Source organism: Mytilus trossulus, chromosome 9 (genome assembly GCF_036588685.1).
Source record: "Mytilus trossulus isolate FHL-02 chromosome 9, PNRI_Mtr1.1.1.hap1, whole genome shotgun sequence".
Classification (NCBI taxonomy): Eukaryota; Metazoa; Mollusca; class Bivalvia; order Mytilida; family Mytilidae; genus Mytilus; species Mytilus trossulus.
Genome location: NC_086381.1, coordinates 34120716 through 34141205, shown reverse-complemented (window position 1 = coordinate 34141205; position 20490 = coordinate 34120716). Strand labels below are relative to the sequence as shown.

Below are 20490 nucleotides of genomic sequence, written 5' to 3'. Positions count from 1 at the left end.
AAATCAAACCAAAATATTTAGATTAAGAATAATGCTGGAATGCTATTGCTAAATTACTACTTTAAAAACATCCAATATCATTGCTTCAGTTCAATGATAAACAATATATATTTGTACTAGATGAAAATGTATATTAATGAAAATGATAAAAACTTAAAAAGCACAGATTTATAACATGATATTTTTGTTCAATTTACTGGGTATTCTGTCAACAGCTCTACCTCTAAGTAGATCTTGAATATATATTTTATTTTGACCCCGCTTATATTATCAAAGGGCAGGCCCCTTAAATCACTAAACTATTTATATATCATGGTCATTCTAGCATATCATAGTTTAAAAAAAGTCATTAGACAATAGAAATTATTGAGTTGATTATTATGTGTTCTTCATGACAAAAATAGAGAATGGCTCCTTATTATTCATACCTCTTCATTTTGTCAGGTGTATTTTCTTACAATATCTGATGTTTTATAAAGGATTATTGTCTGCAAGTTAGTATTGTAGAAATCCATCAATTATATTGAGTGAAAATAGTAACATTCCATATATATTAATATAGATATAAAAAATAATAGGTTTACCCTTATAAACAAGCATATGTTTCATTTATATAAAGTTCTCTTCTATTGAATGTTTCTCCTTAAAGTGATGGTCAACAAATTTGAGTGTTTAAATGGTAAATTGGGATTTTTCAACACTCGCAGTAACATTGAGTAGATTCATTTTGTATGGGCTGTGATGATTTCTTCAATTTGTTTTTACAATTAAACCTATGAGTAAATGGAGAAATAAGCTAGAAATAGGTTTTTAAATATAATTTCTATATTTTAATTAACCAGGACATAAGAATAGTTGTAGAACTTACTGAGATCGATCACAATAGGGAAGCACTGGACTGTAGATAAATATATAACTATAATAAAGAGGCTTTTCTAGAAATAACCTTGAGTAAATGAAGATGCTGAATAACATGTCTTTAAAACTTCTTTTTAGGTCTTTGTAATTTTCACAAATTTTTCAAAACAGATAAAATTGAGAATGGAAATTTGGAATATGTCAAAGAGACAACAACAGATAAGATAACAGTCATAAACCACCAATGGGTCTTCAAAGCAGCAAGAAAATTGTCCACCCTGAGGTGGTTCCCAGATAACCTTATTTGCATTTAACTCTTACTCTGTAAAACATATGTGATAAAAATGCAAAAAATATTTAAAATTTTCAACAATTTCTTTTAATGTGAAAACCATGATGATAATTTGAAGGCATGTTATTCTACGAAGCAGTTTGAAATCCTGTTTGTAAAATCTGATTACTCAAGAATTTTTAGTCAGCCTTTAATGGGTTTGTGAATATATGCAAATATTAGTGTTATTGTTTCAGGGTTTGTTAATAGTATATTGTTGAGAGTTGACACTTACTATCTTACATTTGATACTCTGTAGAACATAAAAAAAAAGTTTAATTACTTGCCACTATTTGTTGTGATTTGACAAGTGTAAGCTTGTGCCAAAATATTCATGATATTGCTTTTTAATTGGCAATGTATTGAAGAAATATCTTTCTAGCATCGTTAATCAAATTTGTTGTACAATGTAGGAGAAAATATGTTGTCATTGTAGACGGCTTTTATTCAAGGCAAATGCTAGTTTAATGTAGAACATTGTTATCTCCCTTTACCAAGATTCAAAGGGGAGATAATTTGAATTATTCCTTTTAATTCTTAGGGTAACACTTATGTTGTATGTCTGAACCTCAAGCGCAAGGTCAGCTATTAGCAACAGTTAGATTTTTTTTAAATAGGGTAAAATGAACCTGAATTTTGATCTAACATTCATTTATTTTTTTATTTACTAGCCCAACTTCACAGGAATTGATCTGTACTGTGTACTATTTCATCCTCAAAGAACACACATGAAATTCTACGCAGGATGAAAATCATACATATGGTAAATTTTGCTATAGAATGATTGTAAAACCTTAATTTTTGATAAATATTCATTTTACCTTAAATACACATCAATTTACCATGTTTCTAATTTAAACAACGTGAATTTTCTCTGAACAAAGATAAAACAAACAAAAAAAATTTTGTATGTAGTGGAATGGTAATGTCAGGATTAGAAAATATGTTCCTTGAGAAAATAAAGTGATTTCTGTTAAATGTAAAGATATATACTATCTTTCAATTTTGCTTTCACTCCTTCATTAATTTTAATGAAATATTGTTTCGTTTTACAAAATGACTTATTGTTAAGATATAAGTATTTGGGTTTCAGGAATTTCTAAAATGCTTCTACAAAGATGAAATTCAAGTCCTGAGTTATAAAGTGCTAGTTTCTTGTGTGTTTTGATGAGTTATGCATTAATTTGACTACAAAAAATCATCTTATACCAGGAGCTATTTCGAGATAATAAATTATTACAACAATCCTGAAAATGCTGGGGAAGTAAATAATAAATCTGACACAGACCATTCAAATAACAAATATATATTTTTCTACATGTAGATTAACAGAAGTATACTGTTTTCTAATTAACATATGTGATAAATTAATTCCAGTTAATACTTAGCTAACATTAGGAAGCTTGTAAATGCTTGTAAATGCTTTGTGTGCTGTAAGGAGCTTGTAAATGCACTGTATTGTAGGGAGCTTGTAAATGCTCTGTGTATTGTAAGGAGCTTGTATATGCTCTGTCCATTGTAAAAAGCTTGCAAACTGCTAAACAAAAGCGTTAGTAGGTGCTTCTATGTTGTAGACACCACTTGTTATGTATAAACACATTATGCCATGTTGGCTTGTTTGCGAAATATTTGTATATATAGGCATAGGTAATACTTTAGATTTCTTTTTCAGTTATAATTATTTTGTGTTAAGGATGTCACAACAAATATTAAGTTTGTAAATTGATAAATTGCAAGCTGTTTTGTATACAAATCAAATTTTAGAGAGATTAAGAACCAATTTTGATACATTTTTGTGTAATGGAGAATGTATTGAAAAAAAACGAATAGAAGAGGGGAATGAATTAACTTTACAGCTCATTTCCTAATGCATGTACAGCAAGACTTTGGTTAGCTAGTTAGCTTGCTTTGTTTGTATATCGTACAATAGTAATTTTAAGTAAACTAGATAATGTCCAATTGAATTTAACAAATATTTACAGGTTTAACTTTGCCTATATATATTGTTTAAAGGTGTCAATCTTATTTACTAAGCTTGTAAACACAATTATACAAACAAAGCAAGCGAGCCAACCAAAGTCTTGCTCTACATGCTGTAGGAAATTAGCTGTTAAACATTTATTAAGTTTCATATTGACTTCTGAAATAATTTTAATAAGAATATGTAGAATGAAAAAAAAAGAGAGCATTTATTATAAGTACTGAATCCCTCTTACACTTTAATAATTATAACTGAAAATAGATATTGTTTTTGTTATTGAAATGTACTATAGGAATGTAGACATTATTTTGTTAATAATCTATATATATATTGTTATTTGTTATATAAATAAGAACTAATTTTGAACATGTATAATTTCATGTATTGTCTGACCACTCTATTTATTTCATACAAAATTATAATTGCAATAAACATATTAAACGTGACTGTGTATTTTGACCAGACAAAACACCCTGCAAATATTTGTGAAAAAAATTCACGCACTTGATATGCTTACAGACTGCCTCCAAAATGATTTTTTTAATTGACACTTCAATAAGACAACCATACATAAAAATATCAGAAGAGAATTTAATTCATGAACCTGTAACATTCAAAATACTGATTTAACGTTTGAAATATTTCTATCATGGTACAAAACTAAACTTCTACATTGAAAATATTAGAGAGAATTGAACCAACATTAACTGTTCATAAAGAAGTTTGCTATTACTATATCACATCAATACTTCCTGGATAAGTGGAGGTTAGCAGTTGTTATATCACCAAAGTGTCCAAGTGAACTATTCCCATCACATGAAGTCTATTTTCTGTCATCTGGAAACATTTACATGCTCTTTTGTGATGCTTGGTCATTAGGAACCAAACTCTGCCACAATCATCATTTGGTTATCTTGTTTAATTGTTGATCCTATTTCAATCACAGAGATAGTAAGTGTTGATTGTAGAAAAAGAAAACACAGTAAATGAATAGTTTTTATAAGCCCGGGACGGGATGTATTATGGTATACCGTTGTCCGTCCGTCCGTCCTCCACACTTCAGACAATAACTCAAAAACAATTCACCAATTTCCCTGAAACTTTGGTGAATTGTTTATATCTATTGATGTAAGCTCCCTTTCGTTTTTATTCAATTTCAGATTTTAAGTTTTGGATTTATGGGGCTTTATTCATAAAAAAAAGGGGGGATTTTCAACACTTAGGACAATAACTCAAAAAGGCTTTCACCAATGTCCATGAAACTTTGGTGAATTGTTTATATCTATTGATGTAAGCTCCCTTTCAATTTTTATAAATTTCAGAATTTAAGTTTTGGATTTATGGGGCTTTATTCATAAAAAAAGGTGGATTTTTAACACTTCGTACCAAATAATACTTAATAAAATCTGATGAAAACATAAAATTTGTAAAATCTTTAGTTCAATTTAAAACATTAAATTTCTTGTAAAAAATAGGTTCCATGAATGTCCTACGTTTGTACTATTATTTAATGGTTGCAAGGATGAAAGCACATTAGCAGTCCCTGAGATACTAACTGTTCCCTGAGGCATATATCATTTTATGATAACATACTTTCCTCACCTACTTCCTCCTTTAGATCATAACTTTCAGTAGAGTCACTTTCACCATCTTCACTTTCCCTGTTATCTTCTTGCTGCTCATTGTCATTGTAGTCTTTTTTGCCATTTTTATACGCCTGTCGTCTTTCAGACGGAACGTATTATAGTATACCGTTGTCCGTCCGTCTGTCCGTCCGTCGTCCACACTTCAGACAATAACTCACATAAGCTCCCTTTCCATTTTATAAATATAAAAGGTACTTGGTACACAGAAAGTGTGTTGTGAACAAGATAGAATGTATGGATGAAAAATTAAGACAACAAACTTAGTTAAATTTGAGGTAGCCTTAATAGTGCCAATTTTTTTGTGCATTTTTATTTATTATTTGACAGGGCTCACACTATTTCTAGTTGATCATATAAATTCATTAAAAAACAAGTTAAAAGAGCAACGAGCGTATCATGTGCTAAAGCGCAGCCCTATATTTTTCTTATCTGGCATTTTCAACAGTTTTCAGGATTGTTCACTTGAGAACTCACTTTGTATTGATGAATTTTGTGTCAATTGGAAATTCAGTGTGGCTTTTATTGGTTGAACATAGTTTCATCTACATGAATTCTATTTGAAATAAAATTGAGAATGAAAAAGACAACAAGCCAACAAGCCAACCAAAGAGCAATAATCAACTGAAGGACACCAATTAGTCTCAACACAGCAAGACAATTCTGCACCCAAAGGCATACCTCAGCCATTCTAAACTCCTGAACATATAATTGAACTGAAATTGTAAATCATACAAGACTAACAAAGGTCAGAATCTCCTGATTTGGGACAGACACAAAAAGGTGGTGGGGTTAAACATGTCTTGTGAGATCTCAATCCTCCCGCAATACCTCTAGCCAATGTAGAAAAACAAACACACAGTAAAACTCAGTTTAAAAAAAGTCTGGGTCCGATGTCAGAATAGGTAACAAAATACTACTAGCAGTTACTAACATGCCAGCTCCACACCTCAATTTAACTGATTGAAAGAGAATGTCTTCATATTTGGAAATATGCTAACAGCAATTTCACTTGAGCTTTCATCATCGATCCATCCTTAAAGTCAAGTAATAACATTTAAGAATATATCATATACCGGTATATGAACACATGTTTCTATAATTCATTTGTAAGGATAGAAACCTGCGCTTTGCTTAATAAATCGACTTTGCAGATAGAATTCATGCATATACCTGAGACATGGACATGACAAAAGTTGTTAAAGATTTTATATTGTTATACCCCTGTCCGTCCATTCGTCATATTATAGATATATAGCTATTCCACACAACTCCTCCAGTTGAATGTTTAGAAGTTTTCACTTTGCTGGCTGTCTGTACATATATTGTAATTTGAAGGTGTGCATGCGCTCAGGGTTTCTACTTTTAATGATATTTGCTCTTGTTGGAGATATTTAAACTCTGTTATTTTTGGATGATATACTTGCATAAGAGGTTCGTTTCCAAATAACTGTTCCTACAGTTTGAATGTTTGGACCGAAGTTTTCACTTTGATTATTGTTTGTACATATATTGAAGTGTGCATGTAGTCAGGGTTTTGGTTTTACTAATATTTGCTCTTATTGGAGATGGTTGAACTTTGTCATGTTTGGAGTACCAGTTTTTAGAGGTGCATATCGTTTCCGGATAACTCCTCCTGTAGTGAACCATAGACCTATGTGCTCACCCTTGTGTATTTTAAAAACAACTTTTATGATCTACCAAAATTTATATCAATAGCTAGCTCCTGTCATAGGTGTAGTTACATCTATTGACATGTATACCCCACGGATTGCAAATATTTACGAAAAGCAATTTGAGTTGACTCCCTTTATTTCTTCGTCGGGCATAAGTTAATCAACTGAAAACTTACTTGAATTCCACTCATTTCACAGACATAGGAGAAAAAGAAGTATTTTCTTTTTCTTTAATGAACTAAAAAAAGAGCATAATTCATTTAAAAAAAATGTGTAGCCTATGCCATCTGAATAGATTAAGAGTGAAAAAAATATTGTAGTTGAGAAGCCTACAAATTGAACCATCGCGTTGAACTGTGAACTACCGAATAAAGAATACTAATATTAATATTAATCCCTTTGTAATCCATACACAGTTTGATATAGAATTAAATGTCACCTTTGTTTTTGTCACTCATTCAACCTGACAGAATGGCCTATTCTGTTGGTAGGGGAATATACCGATTTTAATCGGTTAAAAAATAATCATTATTGAAAAAAGTAGATTTTGTTAGTTGTCAAAATTTTGGCAATACTTAAAGTCTATCCAGAAATATTCCCAGACACAAATTTGTATAAATCAATGTCATCGGGTGTCAATCATTACCGTAATATAATTTATGAATATTTTATGAACCCTATTTCGTGTAACTTGAACCAGTCGGATTTGTTTGATTACAATAGTAGATTTAGAGTATTATCTTTTTGGTATCAATTACCTTTAGTGTATTTTAATCTTATGATATCGAACATTACTATTGAAGATGGCACTATCTCCGGAACCCGGAACACAAGGATTTAGTAGTGATTCTATTCTGGACAGATACAGGCCAATGAGTAATACAAAGTAAGTCAACAATTTGATAATGAGTTGCTATCCAAAATGAAACGATTTACTCTCATCCTAAAACTCCGTTAAGAGATGGGACCAGAAAATATAGAAGCCAAAGCAGTAGTGCAATTCGATGTCGCATTATACAAATAAGAGAAAAAGGAAAGACGCTCTTGAAGAGTTTTGGATATATGGGTATATACTATTGTTTTGATTTGTTTCTATTTCCTTTACTTTTCGGATTATGGAGTTAAGCTGAGACTACAATAACGTTATAGCAAATAAGGTCTGGTGAAGTGAGAATGTTTTCTGGTGAACCAAAGGAATTGTTTTCCCTTATTGATGTACATTTATTGAGAGTTTTCTCAATGGCATTCTTACCACACTCTCCTTATATCTATATAGTATCTTCCTTTTCATCTTATTTGATAGTTTAATTAAATTTTTTCTCTATCCATGACGAGGGCTTTGCATGTCCATAGCCAGAGTTCGGCGGAATGATTCGCTGTCTGAATTAAAATATCTTTAGGGCAGTATTTATTCCTTAACGATAAACAAGCGGATTCTACAATAATGTAAAACTCTTGAAAATATCTTATACATAAAACGTTGTCCGTACAGCTTGACCGTTTAGTGGTATTTAACTAACCATGCATACACTTAGAAACGATATATTAATTGCTCAATCTTATCCAATCTTAACATACTATGACTTCTTCACGAATAGACAAATGAATGCAATATATATATAAACGAGAGAGGAATAATAGGATTGAAAAAGAATGATTCCAAATACACGTGACATAAAAAAATACGTATAAACTTATAAGATCAAATAACCTTTTCCTTATTAGTATACTTTTGTAATTAAAACTTAAATCGACTAGCAAATTGTCGCTATTAACCTTGGGCAGATATTGGCCCCAGCTATTACACAGTTACAGTGTCCATTACCACATAAAGATATTGATGTGAGTGTTTTTTAATAGGTAAAATTTGCAAATAACTTTTCATTTATGTACATCAAGAAAAAGATTATAAATTATCGTTTATTATATCATTTAAATCACTGTGATTTCAAGGGTTTCGAATTTCAAAAGAATTTGAATAACATCACCTTTTAGCTCACCTTTCCAAAGGTGAGCTTTTGTCATCACTTAGCGTCCGTCGTCGATTGTCCGTTGTTAGATATTTCAAACATCTTCTTCTCTGAAACTACTGAACCAATTACAACCAAACTTAAGCTGAATGATTCTTAGGGTATCTAGAATAAAGTTTGTGTTTTATTTTCTGTTTCGTCAAAAAGCATGGTCCCCATGGATATATACAACACATAGGGATAACTTGCAGGTTTTGGTTATATCTCAAAAACTTAAGCATTTAGAGCAACCTGACTTGTAAAAATGTTCATTAATAGGTCGAGTTCTATCAGCCCTGAAATTTTCAGATGAGTCTAACAACCAATTGTTGGGTTGCTGCCACTTAATTGATAGATTTTAGGAAATTTTGTAGTTATTTTTTTATTATTATTTAAAATATTATAACAGATAAAGATAAACTATAAAAGTCAAACATGTTCAGCGTAGCAAAATCTATAAATAAGGAGTGGTTGCCCTTTGAAGACAATTTTACACCTAATTGACATCTTAATTGAAACTGGTTATTTGGTCGTTGGGTTGCTGTCTCATTGACACACCTCGGACATCTTCTTGTATCCCAATTGAATCGCAAAAGTAACCAGGGAAATCTCATTACGTAATGAATGGTGTATAGATTGTCTCTCGACTAGCACACAAGGGAAGCCCTGTTATTCGTCTCTCAACTTCTATGTTCAATAAATAGGTTTATTGATAAATATCACCTGTAAAAGGTTGTAATAATAAGCTACGAATACATTGTCAATTCACCAATAGCAGCCTTGTTTATCTGATAAAAACTTATTTCCAAATCAACATGCATGAAATGTTTGCCACTGGACGTAAAGCAACAATTAACCTGTGACAGTTATAAAATGTTCATCCATCTGATAGTCCCCTAACTAAAAGCGATTGTTAATTTTATTTTAGTAGGCAGACTTTAACTTCAAGTCTGACATTAAGTTTTACCTTCTCGAACCTCAGTTGATCCACATGCAATTTTGTGCATCAACACAAACGAAATAGGTTTATTTGAAAAGCTCGTTTGTTTGTTTTTGGAATTTAAATCTTGAAATTTGATATGATTTATTAATTTTTAAACAATCAGTCTGTCTGAATTGGCTTGTAAAGTGTTATATATATCGATCTAATATAATATATAAACAGGTGAACAGTTTCAAGATCGATCAAAAACCTACCCGTCACGGTTATACGTATCTAGGCATTATAATGCAATATGTAGATATTCTTTTTATTAATAAGGGTTTTGCTAAAGTTCACCCAAACAGCTTATCTCCTTTAAAAAGTATGTATAGAAGTCTATGTGAACACGTCTTGCACCATACAATTTAAATCTCAGAAGTTTACGAAAGGTTGAATTAAGTTGCCAAATTGGCACCAAAACTGAAATTACAAAAAGTCCCCCAGTATGGTCCCCTTATATATTCAAATTAATGTGAACCGTTAACTTTCAATTAATCACAAGCAATTTAAAGGTTCATTTTTAGGTTAGTTGCTTGTGTGGTTGGAGTTAAGTTTGTTATGGTGTAAAATTTAGATTTTTTTTGGACTAAATGAGTAGTTACGATTTCCCAAGGAGAATGTACTGTGAAGACCCAACTCCATCGGTTTATTTCAATAGACCACTAACAGCTTCTAGAGCTATTCCACCATGTTTTTCACAGGATTACGCGCCCCCAGAAATGCATAGAGAACGGTATGTAGTGCAAAAAGTTTTTTTTTTTCGATAACAAAATTATTCTAAATCACTATTTAACTACAGCTTTTAAATTTGAACTTTAAATTATACTTCGACAAACTTTTTTATTTATTCAGTTGTGTATACGTCTATTCTTTATTATAGTATTTATTATAAAGTAAAATAGCTTGACACATAAAGGAAGAATTAAATATCGTTTAGTATTAATTTCTTTATATGCTTCTGGTAAAATACAATTTTCTACACTTATATGAAAACAATTTTTCATTAACGATTTATTCCGTCTAGTCACTCAAACAAATCAAAACATAAATTGTTCTTGATTTGATTGAAATGTTTGCCGTTGGACGTTTCGCAACCTACTACTAAAACCAGAACGAAAAAGAAAACGCAAAAATGACGAAATTACAGTCAAATTAAAAAGATCGTGTTCGCAGTTAGGATTCAAAATGCGAATTTCGTGATAGTCTGTTTGCGAATTTCGTGAAAGGCTGTTAGAGAAAATTCGTGGTAAAAACAGACTATACGATCCCAAGACTTATGTCATGGTTTTAAGTTGCGTCTTCGACAATTAATCCTATAACAGAAAGTGTATTTATCATACTTAACTTTTCAATGTATGTTCATGTCCAGGGTTAATGTATGATCAACAAGAATTTAATTTTAAATAATAATGATTCAGAATACAATATTAGACTACAGTCATCATTTGTCTTTCCCACGTTGGTGTTTTTTCAGAGACACATAATTATACGTGTCTTCTACTGGTTTAAATGATTAATGAACCAATATCGAGACTGTGCCTAACATATTTTATGAAACGAGCTGTGTCTAAGGTTCACCGGATAATAGTAGGATATGAGTGAATGCAACCATTGCATTATATCATGTTGTCACGCATAAAAACAATTTATCACATTATAAAATTGGTGTGTCCGATGCATTTCTGGATTTGCCCATATCAGGAACTCTCCAACCGCCAAAAATTAATTGAAAACCAATAATGCTTTAATGAGACAACAACACACAGAAACTCCAAAATACATGTAGATGTAAACATACGTCTTTCAACAATATTTAATTGTCTATGGAATATGTCAAGACTGATTTGTCTTTCTCCCCTAAGCAGCAAGATCATCACCGATTATCCAAATTTATTCGTTGGCTCAAGCTTCAGTTTGTCTGCTGATCGTCCATCTTCTCCATTAGCTCATAATGACATTAATTAGCGATTTCAGAAATTTGTAGAGACAGATAAATTTAACACATTTTCGAAATCAACAAAACATACTGATCGCAAACTAATTTTCATTTTCATTGTTTTGTAGAACCACTTATGGGTATATGAACAGTTGGACAAATTTGAGAGACGCGCCATCTGGTGTTCCACAGACCATTGCAGACACTAACTACAAAAATGCACAACAAGTACGTTAAACGTTTATCTTGCAATCTTTATTGTTATGATAATCTATAGAACATACACAAGCAAATGCATTTCGTTCATATATACTCATACAGGTTCTAAAGTAAATCACCTTCTTAAAAGGTTTTTAATTATCTAAGTTTGTCATTTTGACGTTTAGGAGTACAGCACTTGACAATCACATGCAACCCAAAAGACAACGAAATTAGCTCGGCGTATAATTTTACTGTGATATCAATAGACTTTTTTATTTTAGCAAAGGGGGAGTTAAAAGCAAATTTAGGAGTTAAGTTTTAAAACTTTTTTCACCATAAACAAAATATGAAAATGAATGATTAAAGAGTTCCTTCCCTTTTTCAGAATGACCACGACGTATTGTACAATAAAACATATGCTGATCTGACCTCCAAAATAGCTTACCGACATCCAAACCCTGGAGTACCAAGGTAAATGTTACACACATCCAAACCCTGGAGTACCAATGTTACACACATCCAAACCCTGGGGTACCTAGGTTATGTTGCGTACATCAAAACTCTGGAGTACCGAAGTAATGTTACACACATCCAAACTCTGGAGTACCTAGGTAATGTCACACACATCCAATCTCTGGAGTACCGAAGTAATGTTACACACATCCAAACTCTGGAGTACCGAGGTAATGTAACACACATCCAAACTGGAGTACCGAGGCAATCTTACACACATCCAAACTCTGGAGTATCGAGGTAATGTTACACACATCCAAACTCTGGAGTACCGAGGTAATGTAACACACATCCAAACTCTGGAGTACCGAGGTAATGTAACACACATCCAAACTCTGTAGTACCAAGGTAATGTTACACACATCCAAACTCTGGAGTACCGAGGTAATGTTACACACATCCAAACTCTGGAGTACCGAGGTAATGTTACACACATCCAAACTCTGGAGTACCGAGGTAATGTTACACACATCCAAACTCTGGAGTACCGAGGTAATGGTACACACATTCACACCCTGGGATACCGAGGTAATCTTACACACATCCAAACTCTGGAGTATCGAGGTAATTTTACACACATCCAAACTCTAGAGTACTAAGGCAATATAACACACATCCAAACTCTGGAGTACTAAGGTAATGTTACACACATCCAAACTCTGTAGTACCGAGGTAATGTTACACACATTCACACCCTGGGATACCGAGGTAATGTTACACACATCCAATCTCTGGAGTACTAAGGTAATGTTACACATGCACATCCAAACTCTGGAGTACCTAGGTAATGTCACACACATCCAAACTCTGGAGTACCGAGGTAATCTTACACACATCCAAACTCTGGAGTATCGAGGTAATGTTACACACATCCAAACTCTGGAGTACCGAGGTAATGTAACACACATCCAAACTCTGGAGTACCGAGGTAATGTAACACACATCCAAACTCTGTAGTACCAAGGTAATGTTACACACATCCAAACTCTGGAGTACCGAGGTAATGTTACACACATCCAAACTCTGGAGTACCGAGGTAATGTTACACACATCCAAACTCTGGAGTACCATGGTAAATGCTACAAACGACGTTACAGCAAAACACTCAATGCATTTTGGTGTAATTTTTAAATATTTCGAAATTCAAGTGTTACTTCAGAAATATGTGTTAATTCCAATGAACGTCCCTCAGTAGCAACGACTAGGAAGCAACCCTTATTCAGTTATATCAAGCTACATATACCAACAATATGGTACAGGAATATAATGATAACAAAAACAATATATAAGATGTTTTCTTTGCAATAGGCTCCCGGATGCGGCATTTCTCGTAGCGTATAATACTCATTAGTGGCCTTCGGCGGTTTTTTGCACTATTGTTGGGTTGTTTTCTCTTTGACAAACTCCCTGTCTACATTTTCATTTTTCTGTCTGTTAGGTCAAACATATCATAAACTTTTACAACATTTTCTAAGATTTGTTGTACATCGGCAAACAGGTTTTTTTTAATGATTCAATACTATTATCAGTGATATTGACTAATACCATAAGCTTTGTTTCAAATAAATATCTGCTATTCGTACCCCAAAAAGAAAAAAACCCAATAAAAATGAAATGCAAGATAAATATCTGCAATTGAATGAGATGGATTTTTTTTTAATTTAAAATTCGGAGATTTAAGCTTATCTTTGATCATTCAAGTAGAAGGAAATGCATAACAACGTCGGGCACTTAGGTGCATTATTTGCACCTGGTGATAAAAGTGAACGTTTAAAACACTTAAGTTTATTTAAATTTACTTAATACTTTATTTCATATTGAATATGAATACATAAATATCTAATTGAAAATACAAAGAAAAATTCCTAATCCAGGCAATTAAACTGGGTAATGAAGATTACTGATTGTAACCTTATCATACAACATATAATGCTTGAAATCGGATATGAAAATTTAGCTTAATAGATTTATGAAAAAATGCAATCTAAAACTATATATCAATGCATAAAGTATGACTGCCAGCTATAGTTTCATGGTATTATACTGATGTTTTCAAATCCATTTCATGATGGTTCCATTAAAATAAACTGGTTTAACTTTTAATAGAAACACCATCGCCTGCTTTTACTCTGATCCATTAGGGTTTTTTTTTCTAAAAAATAATTCATAATCAAATATTTATTTTTAGACAAAGACAAGGAAGAATTGGAGGAAGTTGGAGACATATAAAAGAAGTTTTAGGACATGGTGGTAGTAGAGTAGTTTATGTTGATGGTAGGTATGATAATAAGATGTGGATCCAGGTTTTAAAATAAGAGGACCCTTAACTAGGCACGTTTGGAGTAGGATAGGTAAAAATTCTATGCATTAACCATATATATGTAGCTCCATAATTATCCGTCTCTGGACATATAAACAGAAATTTACTGTGTTTCTTGAAGATTCTTTACGATGATTGAAAGTGAAACAAAATGATTACTGATTATAAAAGCTCATGCATATGATGTCAAATACATTTATTTAGGAAACGACGGTAACATCAAATTGTTTCTGTTGACAGTATGTGACCGCATACATTGCTAAAAGATATAGTGGTTATACATGATTGTTTTCGTTGACGGTATGTTCCAGTATACATTGTACAAAGATATGATAAACATGAGAATGGAAATGTTGAATGTGTCAAAGAGACAACAACCCGACCAAAAATCAGAAAACAGGTGTTTTTTTTGGACTAGTAGTGTTAACATTATGTTGCCGTATACATTGCTCAAAGACATGGTGGTTATGTTGGGATTGACGATATCGCAAGTATGTTGCCGTATACATTGCTCAAAGAAATGGTTGTGATGTTGGGATTGATGGTATCGCCAGTATGTTGCCGTATACATTGCTCAAAGACATGGTGGTTTTGTTGGGATTGATAGTATCGCCAGTATGTTGCCGTATACATTGCTCAAATACATGGGGTTCTGTTATATTGCTGGTGTTAACTGTATGGTGCCGGATACATTGCTCAAAGACATGGTGGTTATATTGTATTGCCGATGTTGACTGTATGTTGCCGCATACATTGCTCAAAGACATGATGGTTATGTTGGATTGTTGTTGTTGACGTATACATTTCTCAAAGACATGGTGTTTATGTTGGATTGTTGGTGTTGAAGGTGTGTTGTCGCATACATTGCTCAAATATATGGTGACTATATTAGATTGTTGGTGTTGAACTTGTCGCATACATTGCTCAAAGATATGGTAGCTATGTATGATTTTTGCGTTTACAGTTTGTTGCCGTATACATTGCTCAAAGACATGGTGGCAATGGTGTTTGTTTTGTTGACGGTATGGTGCGTATTATACATGTATCTAGCTCTTGGATATGGTGGAAATGATGATTGTTTTTGTTGCAGTTTTTTATCGTTATCTTTGCTCTAGGGTATGTAGTATAGAATAATGGTTTGTGTTGGTGGTATGTTATCGTTAACTTTGCTCAAGGGTATATGTAGTATAGTATAATGGTTTGTGTCGGTGGTATGTTGCCGGATACTTTTCTCTAGGACAATATTATAGTGTAGGATTGTATATGTTGACATGATGTTGCCGTTTACATTGATTTAGGTGATGAAGATATATTGCCTTATACATTGCCCTAGGACATAGTGGTAATGTAGGATTATGTGTGTTAACAGTATTTTGCCGTTTACATTGCTCTAGGACATATTGTTAATGTATAAAATCTTGACGGTGTGTTGTCGTATCTATCGTGCTAAGTCGATATTGCAATGAAGAATTATTTGTGGTGATAGTATGTTACCGTTAACATTGCTCTAGGACATATTGATAATGTAGGATTTCGTGTGTTGATGGGTTGACGGTATGTCGACATACATATTGCGCTTAGGTATTGTGGTAATGTAGGAATAGTGAAGTTGTCGGTTTTTGTCGTACTCACTGCTCTAGGAGATGGTGTTTATGTAAGATTTTTGTATGAGGGTTTGGATGGGGTTAAATGATTAAAGAATAATGCCCTTGAAAATTGAAGATAGAGAATAACGGGCAAAAAAATGAAGATTAGAGAAAAAAAAGGGGCTAATATTTTGAAGATTAGAGAATAAAGGGGTTATTTTTTTAAAGATTAGAGAAAAAAGGGGTGAAAATTAAATGTTTACAGAATAACAGACCCCCTTCCCATCCAGACCTTCTTGTATGGTTTTGTAGAATATATTTTTTTTTATATTATACCCAATAGTTGTAATTGTTGACGATGAGCAATACCGGTTTGTGTGTGGCTTTAAATAAGCTTGTGATTTTACGATCTTAACTTCTAAAGCAGCTCTTAGAAGACGAAGACGTAGAGCACAACTGTTCACTGTCATCGACTATTCAAAACCAACGCGACGTACATGTAACAATGTGCCAAGGCCTGGATTATATAATATTATTGATTCTTAAAATATAACTGTTAATTTACCTTTAGAATAATTTGTATGGGATGTACAAAACCTACAATGATAACATATAAATTATAAAGCAATGAACTGCGTTTGTCCATTAAACACATCACTATGCGATCAATTAACATTTAAAATAATGTCTTTATTCATGTAGATGGATATATATCATAACAAGGTCTATAACATTTTATTCTCGAGGACTTTAATTTTTGAATAATGAATTATTACAAAGGAAAGACACAATAAAGTTTTGTTTGTTTCTATAGACCAAGTTTGTTTAGTACTTCACTTTTATGTGGTCTGTCGGTACAATGTATAGAAGTTTGACTGTGTAATCTGGTCCAATTTATATAAAAACCAAGAGGATTTAAAAATTTATATTCTTAATAACGGTTAATTGTATTCCTGCTTTAATGAATTTAATTTAACAAAGTATTTAAAACGAGTAGACGTTACAAAATTGTGTCCTAGATCTAGCTAGCACCTTTCATTCAAATATTTTTAACACCCATCTTTTACTGACAATTATAGAATACGTGTTGTGGTCGATCTAAATACAAAAGTTAACTCAAACAAATGTTTGAAAAGTTGAATACCATGAACAAGTTTACAGCAGATTGAAACCTGCCTAACCGTGTGAACGAGACAATTTCTTGGCGCGCTCAGGTTATCAATGCCATAGACATTTGAAATAGGGGGTCGCCAAAGGTTCTAAATTCATACACCAAATAAAACGAATAACTAGCAAAAGAATAAACCTTGCGTGTTGATTTTAATGTTGAATACATTCTTTTTTTCTCATTCTGACTATGCGTAAAATCATTGCTGTCGAAGCAGATGCCAAACAAGTCAAAGGTAAATGATTCGGTAGTATTACCAACATGAGTATTACGGTTGTCCACACTGTTATTGGAATACCTCTATATACATAGTATAACCATTTTTTTCCCCAGGTTTGATAAGTGTATATGACAAAGAGAACTTTAACCAACACCTGAATGCTCAATTGCCGTTCCGTCCACACTTGAAAAAGACTTTATATTCACCTACCCGCCATGACTATACACAGCAAACTTACAACCCATGGGAAGACTGCGAGGGAAAAGTAGGAAAATGTAAGTATATTGAACAAAAGCAACAGTATCACAAGTGAGAAATTTTAAGTTGTATTTATATTTGTAAATTGTGATATGTTTTGTTGTTTTGAAAAAGCATTACTCCCTGTATCATAAAATCCATTGTTATGTATAATTAAATAACTTTATTAAACTACTTATTGAAAAATGGCAAGTTAGAACTGTCCGATTTAATTGAGTTTTTATTCATTTATATAAAAAAGAAGATACTTTTTGTTGTATTGGCAAGTACGATCAAGTCGTTATTGCCGCACATGACATGCTTTAAAATAATACAAATTACTTTCTTATCTTAAATTTCTTTTCACCAAAAGAGAATGGTAATATATTTACAGGATATTCAAAACCAATAGTCGAAAATGAACTGACAATACCATCAAATAACGAAAAGCTGTCCAAAGACAAACAACAGTATATACAAAACATAACGTAGAAAACCAGACTAAAAAGAAGATTGCCAATGAGACAACTATCCACAAAAGACAAAAATGACACAGACATTAACAACTATAGGTCACCGTTCGGCTTTCAACAATGAGCAAAGATCATATCAGCTATAAAAGGCCCCGATAAGACACTGTTAAACAATTCAAACGAGAAAACTAACGGCCTTATTTATGTAAAAAAATGAACGAAAAACAAATATGTAACACATAAATAAACGACAACCACTGAATTACGGACTAGATTAAAAACACAAAAAGCAAAAGACAAGTTTCAAAATAGACCCCACAAAATGTTCAATATTTGACTTTTTAATTGGCAGTATGTTTAATTTATATATTTTAACTTTAAATTGGAAAATATGTTTAATAAATTGTATGTTCTTTTTTAGTACCACCAGTATCTGCTTCTCATGATCCTGACTTGGAGAGAAAGCTCAATATACAGAGTGCAAATAAATACAAAGGATTTTACCATTACAACAAAAATTGAATGTATTAAAGCACTATAAAGACTGGCTTTGAGGCTCGCTCAAATTACACAACAGTATTACACAGAACAATTAACACTCATTGTTATTATTTAATTGTTTTATTTATTGATGGAATTATCTATTATAATCAAAATAAAATGTTACTGTTGTTTTTAAATGTACATGTATATGTTTCAATTTCCTGTCTTTCCAATTAGTCCAGCAGCTAAGTCTAATATTTTGGGACAATTGATCAATTTATGGTAAAAGCATAACAGTTTGCACAGTGTTTGTTATGATGCTTATAAACATTTTTTGATATGGAGCCATCAAAAAATAGTCCACAACGGCCGCCAATTTCAAAATACCCGCCAACAGTCATGAGGCAGGGTTCAAAAAATGGTATAATTGATCATTTCGATATAATGGCACAAAACTATACATATTGCTAGTTATGATGTTAATTAGTATTTTCCGAATATGGAACAATCACAAATAGTTCCATCATGGCTGACAAATTCAAAATGACCGCCAAAAATCAAAAGGTAGAGTCCAAAAAATTGTAAGAATTGATCACTTTATGGTAAAAGCATGAAACTTTGCACAATGTTACATGTAGTTATGATTTTTATAAACATTTTGGAATATGGAGCAATAAAAAAAAATCCACAATGGCCACCAACTTCAAAATGGCCGCCGACAGTCATGAGGAAGAGTAAAAAGAAATGGTATAATCGATCATTTAAATATAAAGACATGTTGTTACTTGCAAAGTAAACCGCTTGTGATCCAATTGCACATGAAGCAAAATTCCACTTTAAACTCTAAATGTTTAGTTTCATTATATAATCGAGCATCTAGAATTGAAATGAAAAATGATATTGTCTAATCTAATAAGAAAAGACAAATCAATGGTATTGCATTTTCAGAACAAGTCTCTTATATAAAAGAAACAAGGTCATGCGATGAGACCATAAGTGTTTGGATCTGTATTCTCCTCTTATATTTGATGCGTTTCCCTCAGTTTTAGTTTGTAACCCTGATTTTTTTCTCTCAATAGATTTATGAGTCGAACAGCGGTATACTACTGTTGCCTTTATTTGTCTATGTAAACTTTATATGGAAAGAATAACATGTCTAGGTGTAGATGTTTCAATTCGAGTTAATAGTTCTTGACTAAAAGACAGAGCAGTATCTATTTTCCACGACTTAGATGCTTACAAACAAGGCCGTGAAAACATCCTTGCTTTCAAAGATGACATTGGTCCTGTATTGAAGAGAGTCGGTTCAATCCACCATTTTCTACATTTGAGAATGCCTGTATCAAGTAAGGAATATGACAATTGTTGTCCATTCGTTTGATGTGTTTTATCATTTGATTTTGCCGTTTGGTTGTGGACTTTCCGTTTTGAATTTCCCCCGAGTTTAGTGTTTTTGTTATTTTAATTTTTAGAAAACTTTGATAATGAATGAGTTTTTCAACATATCAAAAGCAGCGACGTTTGTTCGTAAAGATATTTTCGAATTAAATTCGGAATTTAAAGGAACCTTTCCAGAGGAATGTCAGGAAGCTTCTGTACCCCAGTCATTGCTTTCTTTGTCCAGTATGATTCAGTTAGACCCAACTGCATGATCGTTCATATTCTCAGTCTACATTAAAATAGATTCTAATGTATAGTTGTACAAAAAAAACTATCCAACCGTCAGATGGAGGATCATGAACCTCCAGATCGTGCTTATTTGGGAATCATGATCCGCTGTAGGACTAGAAAACATGATCTAGTAGATATTTTCTTCAAACTTGGACTATCTGTCTCCTACGACTGAGTGTTAACATTTCTACTTCCATGGCCA

At 32.4% G+C, this 20490-nt stretch overlaps 1 protein-coding gene across 2 annotated transcripts; it reads left to right on the top strand.

Annotated features, from left to right (window-relative positions):
* The first annotated feature begins 7128 nt into the window (after positions 1-7128).
* On the top strand, positions 7129-18818 carry LOC134685624 (uncharacterized). 2 transcript variants are annotated; one of them, XM_063545547.1, is made up of 6 exons: positions 7129-7375; positions 11545-11644; positions 12003-12088; positions 14319-14404; positions 17538-17699; positions 18556-18818. In XM_063545547.1, exons 1-6 carry the CDS (start codon positions 7293-7295, stop codon positions 18654-18656), a joined length of 618 nt encoding a protein of 205 aa, XP_063401617.1. In that variant the 5' UTR covers positions 7129-7292; the 3' UTR covers positions 18657-18818. The 2 variants fall into 2 exon arrangements, with proteins under 2 accessions (XP_063401617.1, XP_063401616.1); XM_063545546.1 differs by lacking the exon at positions 7129-7375 and adding an exon at positions 9979-10213.
* Positions 18819-20490: the final 1672 nt, after the last annotated feature.

What these genes read in the sequence shown, in the direction of transcription:
- LOC134685624 (XM_063545546.1), top strand. Translation starts at nt 10,071, where the DNA reads ATGAGTAGTTACGATTTCCCAAGGAGAATGTACTGTGAAGACCCAACT. An exon ending in CCAAACCCTGGAGTACCAAG is followed by an intron (nt 12,089 to 14,318) that starts GTAAATGTTACA and finishes ATTTATTTTTAG; the next exon opens with ACAAAGACAAGGAAGAATTG. An exon ending in TAGAGTAGTTTATGTTGATG is followed by an intron (nt 14,405 to 17,537) that starts GTAGGTATGATA and finishes TTTTTTCCCCAG; the next exon opens with GTTTGATAAGTGTATATGAC.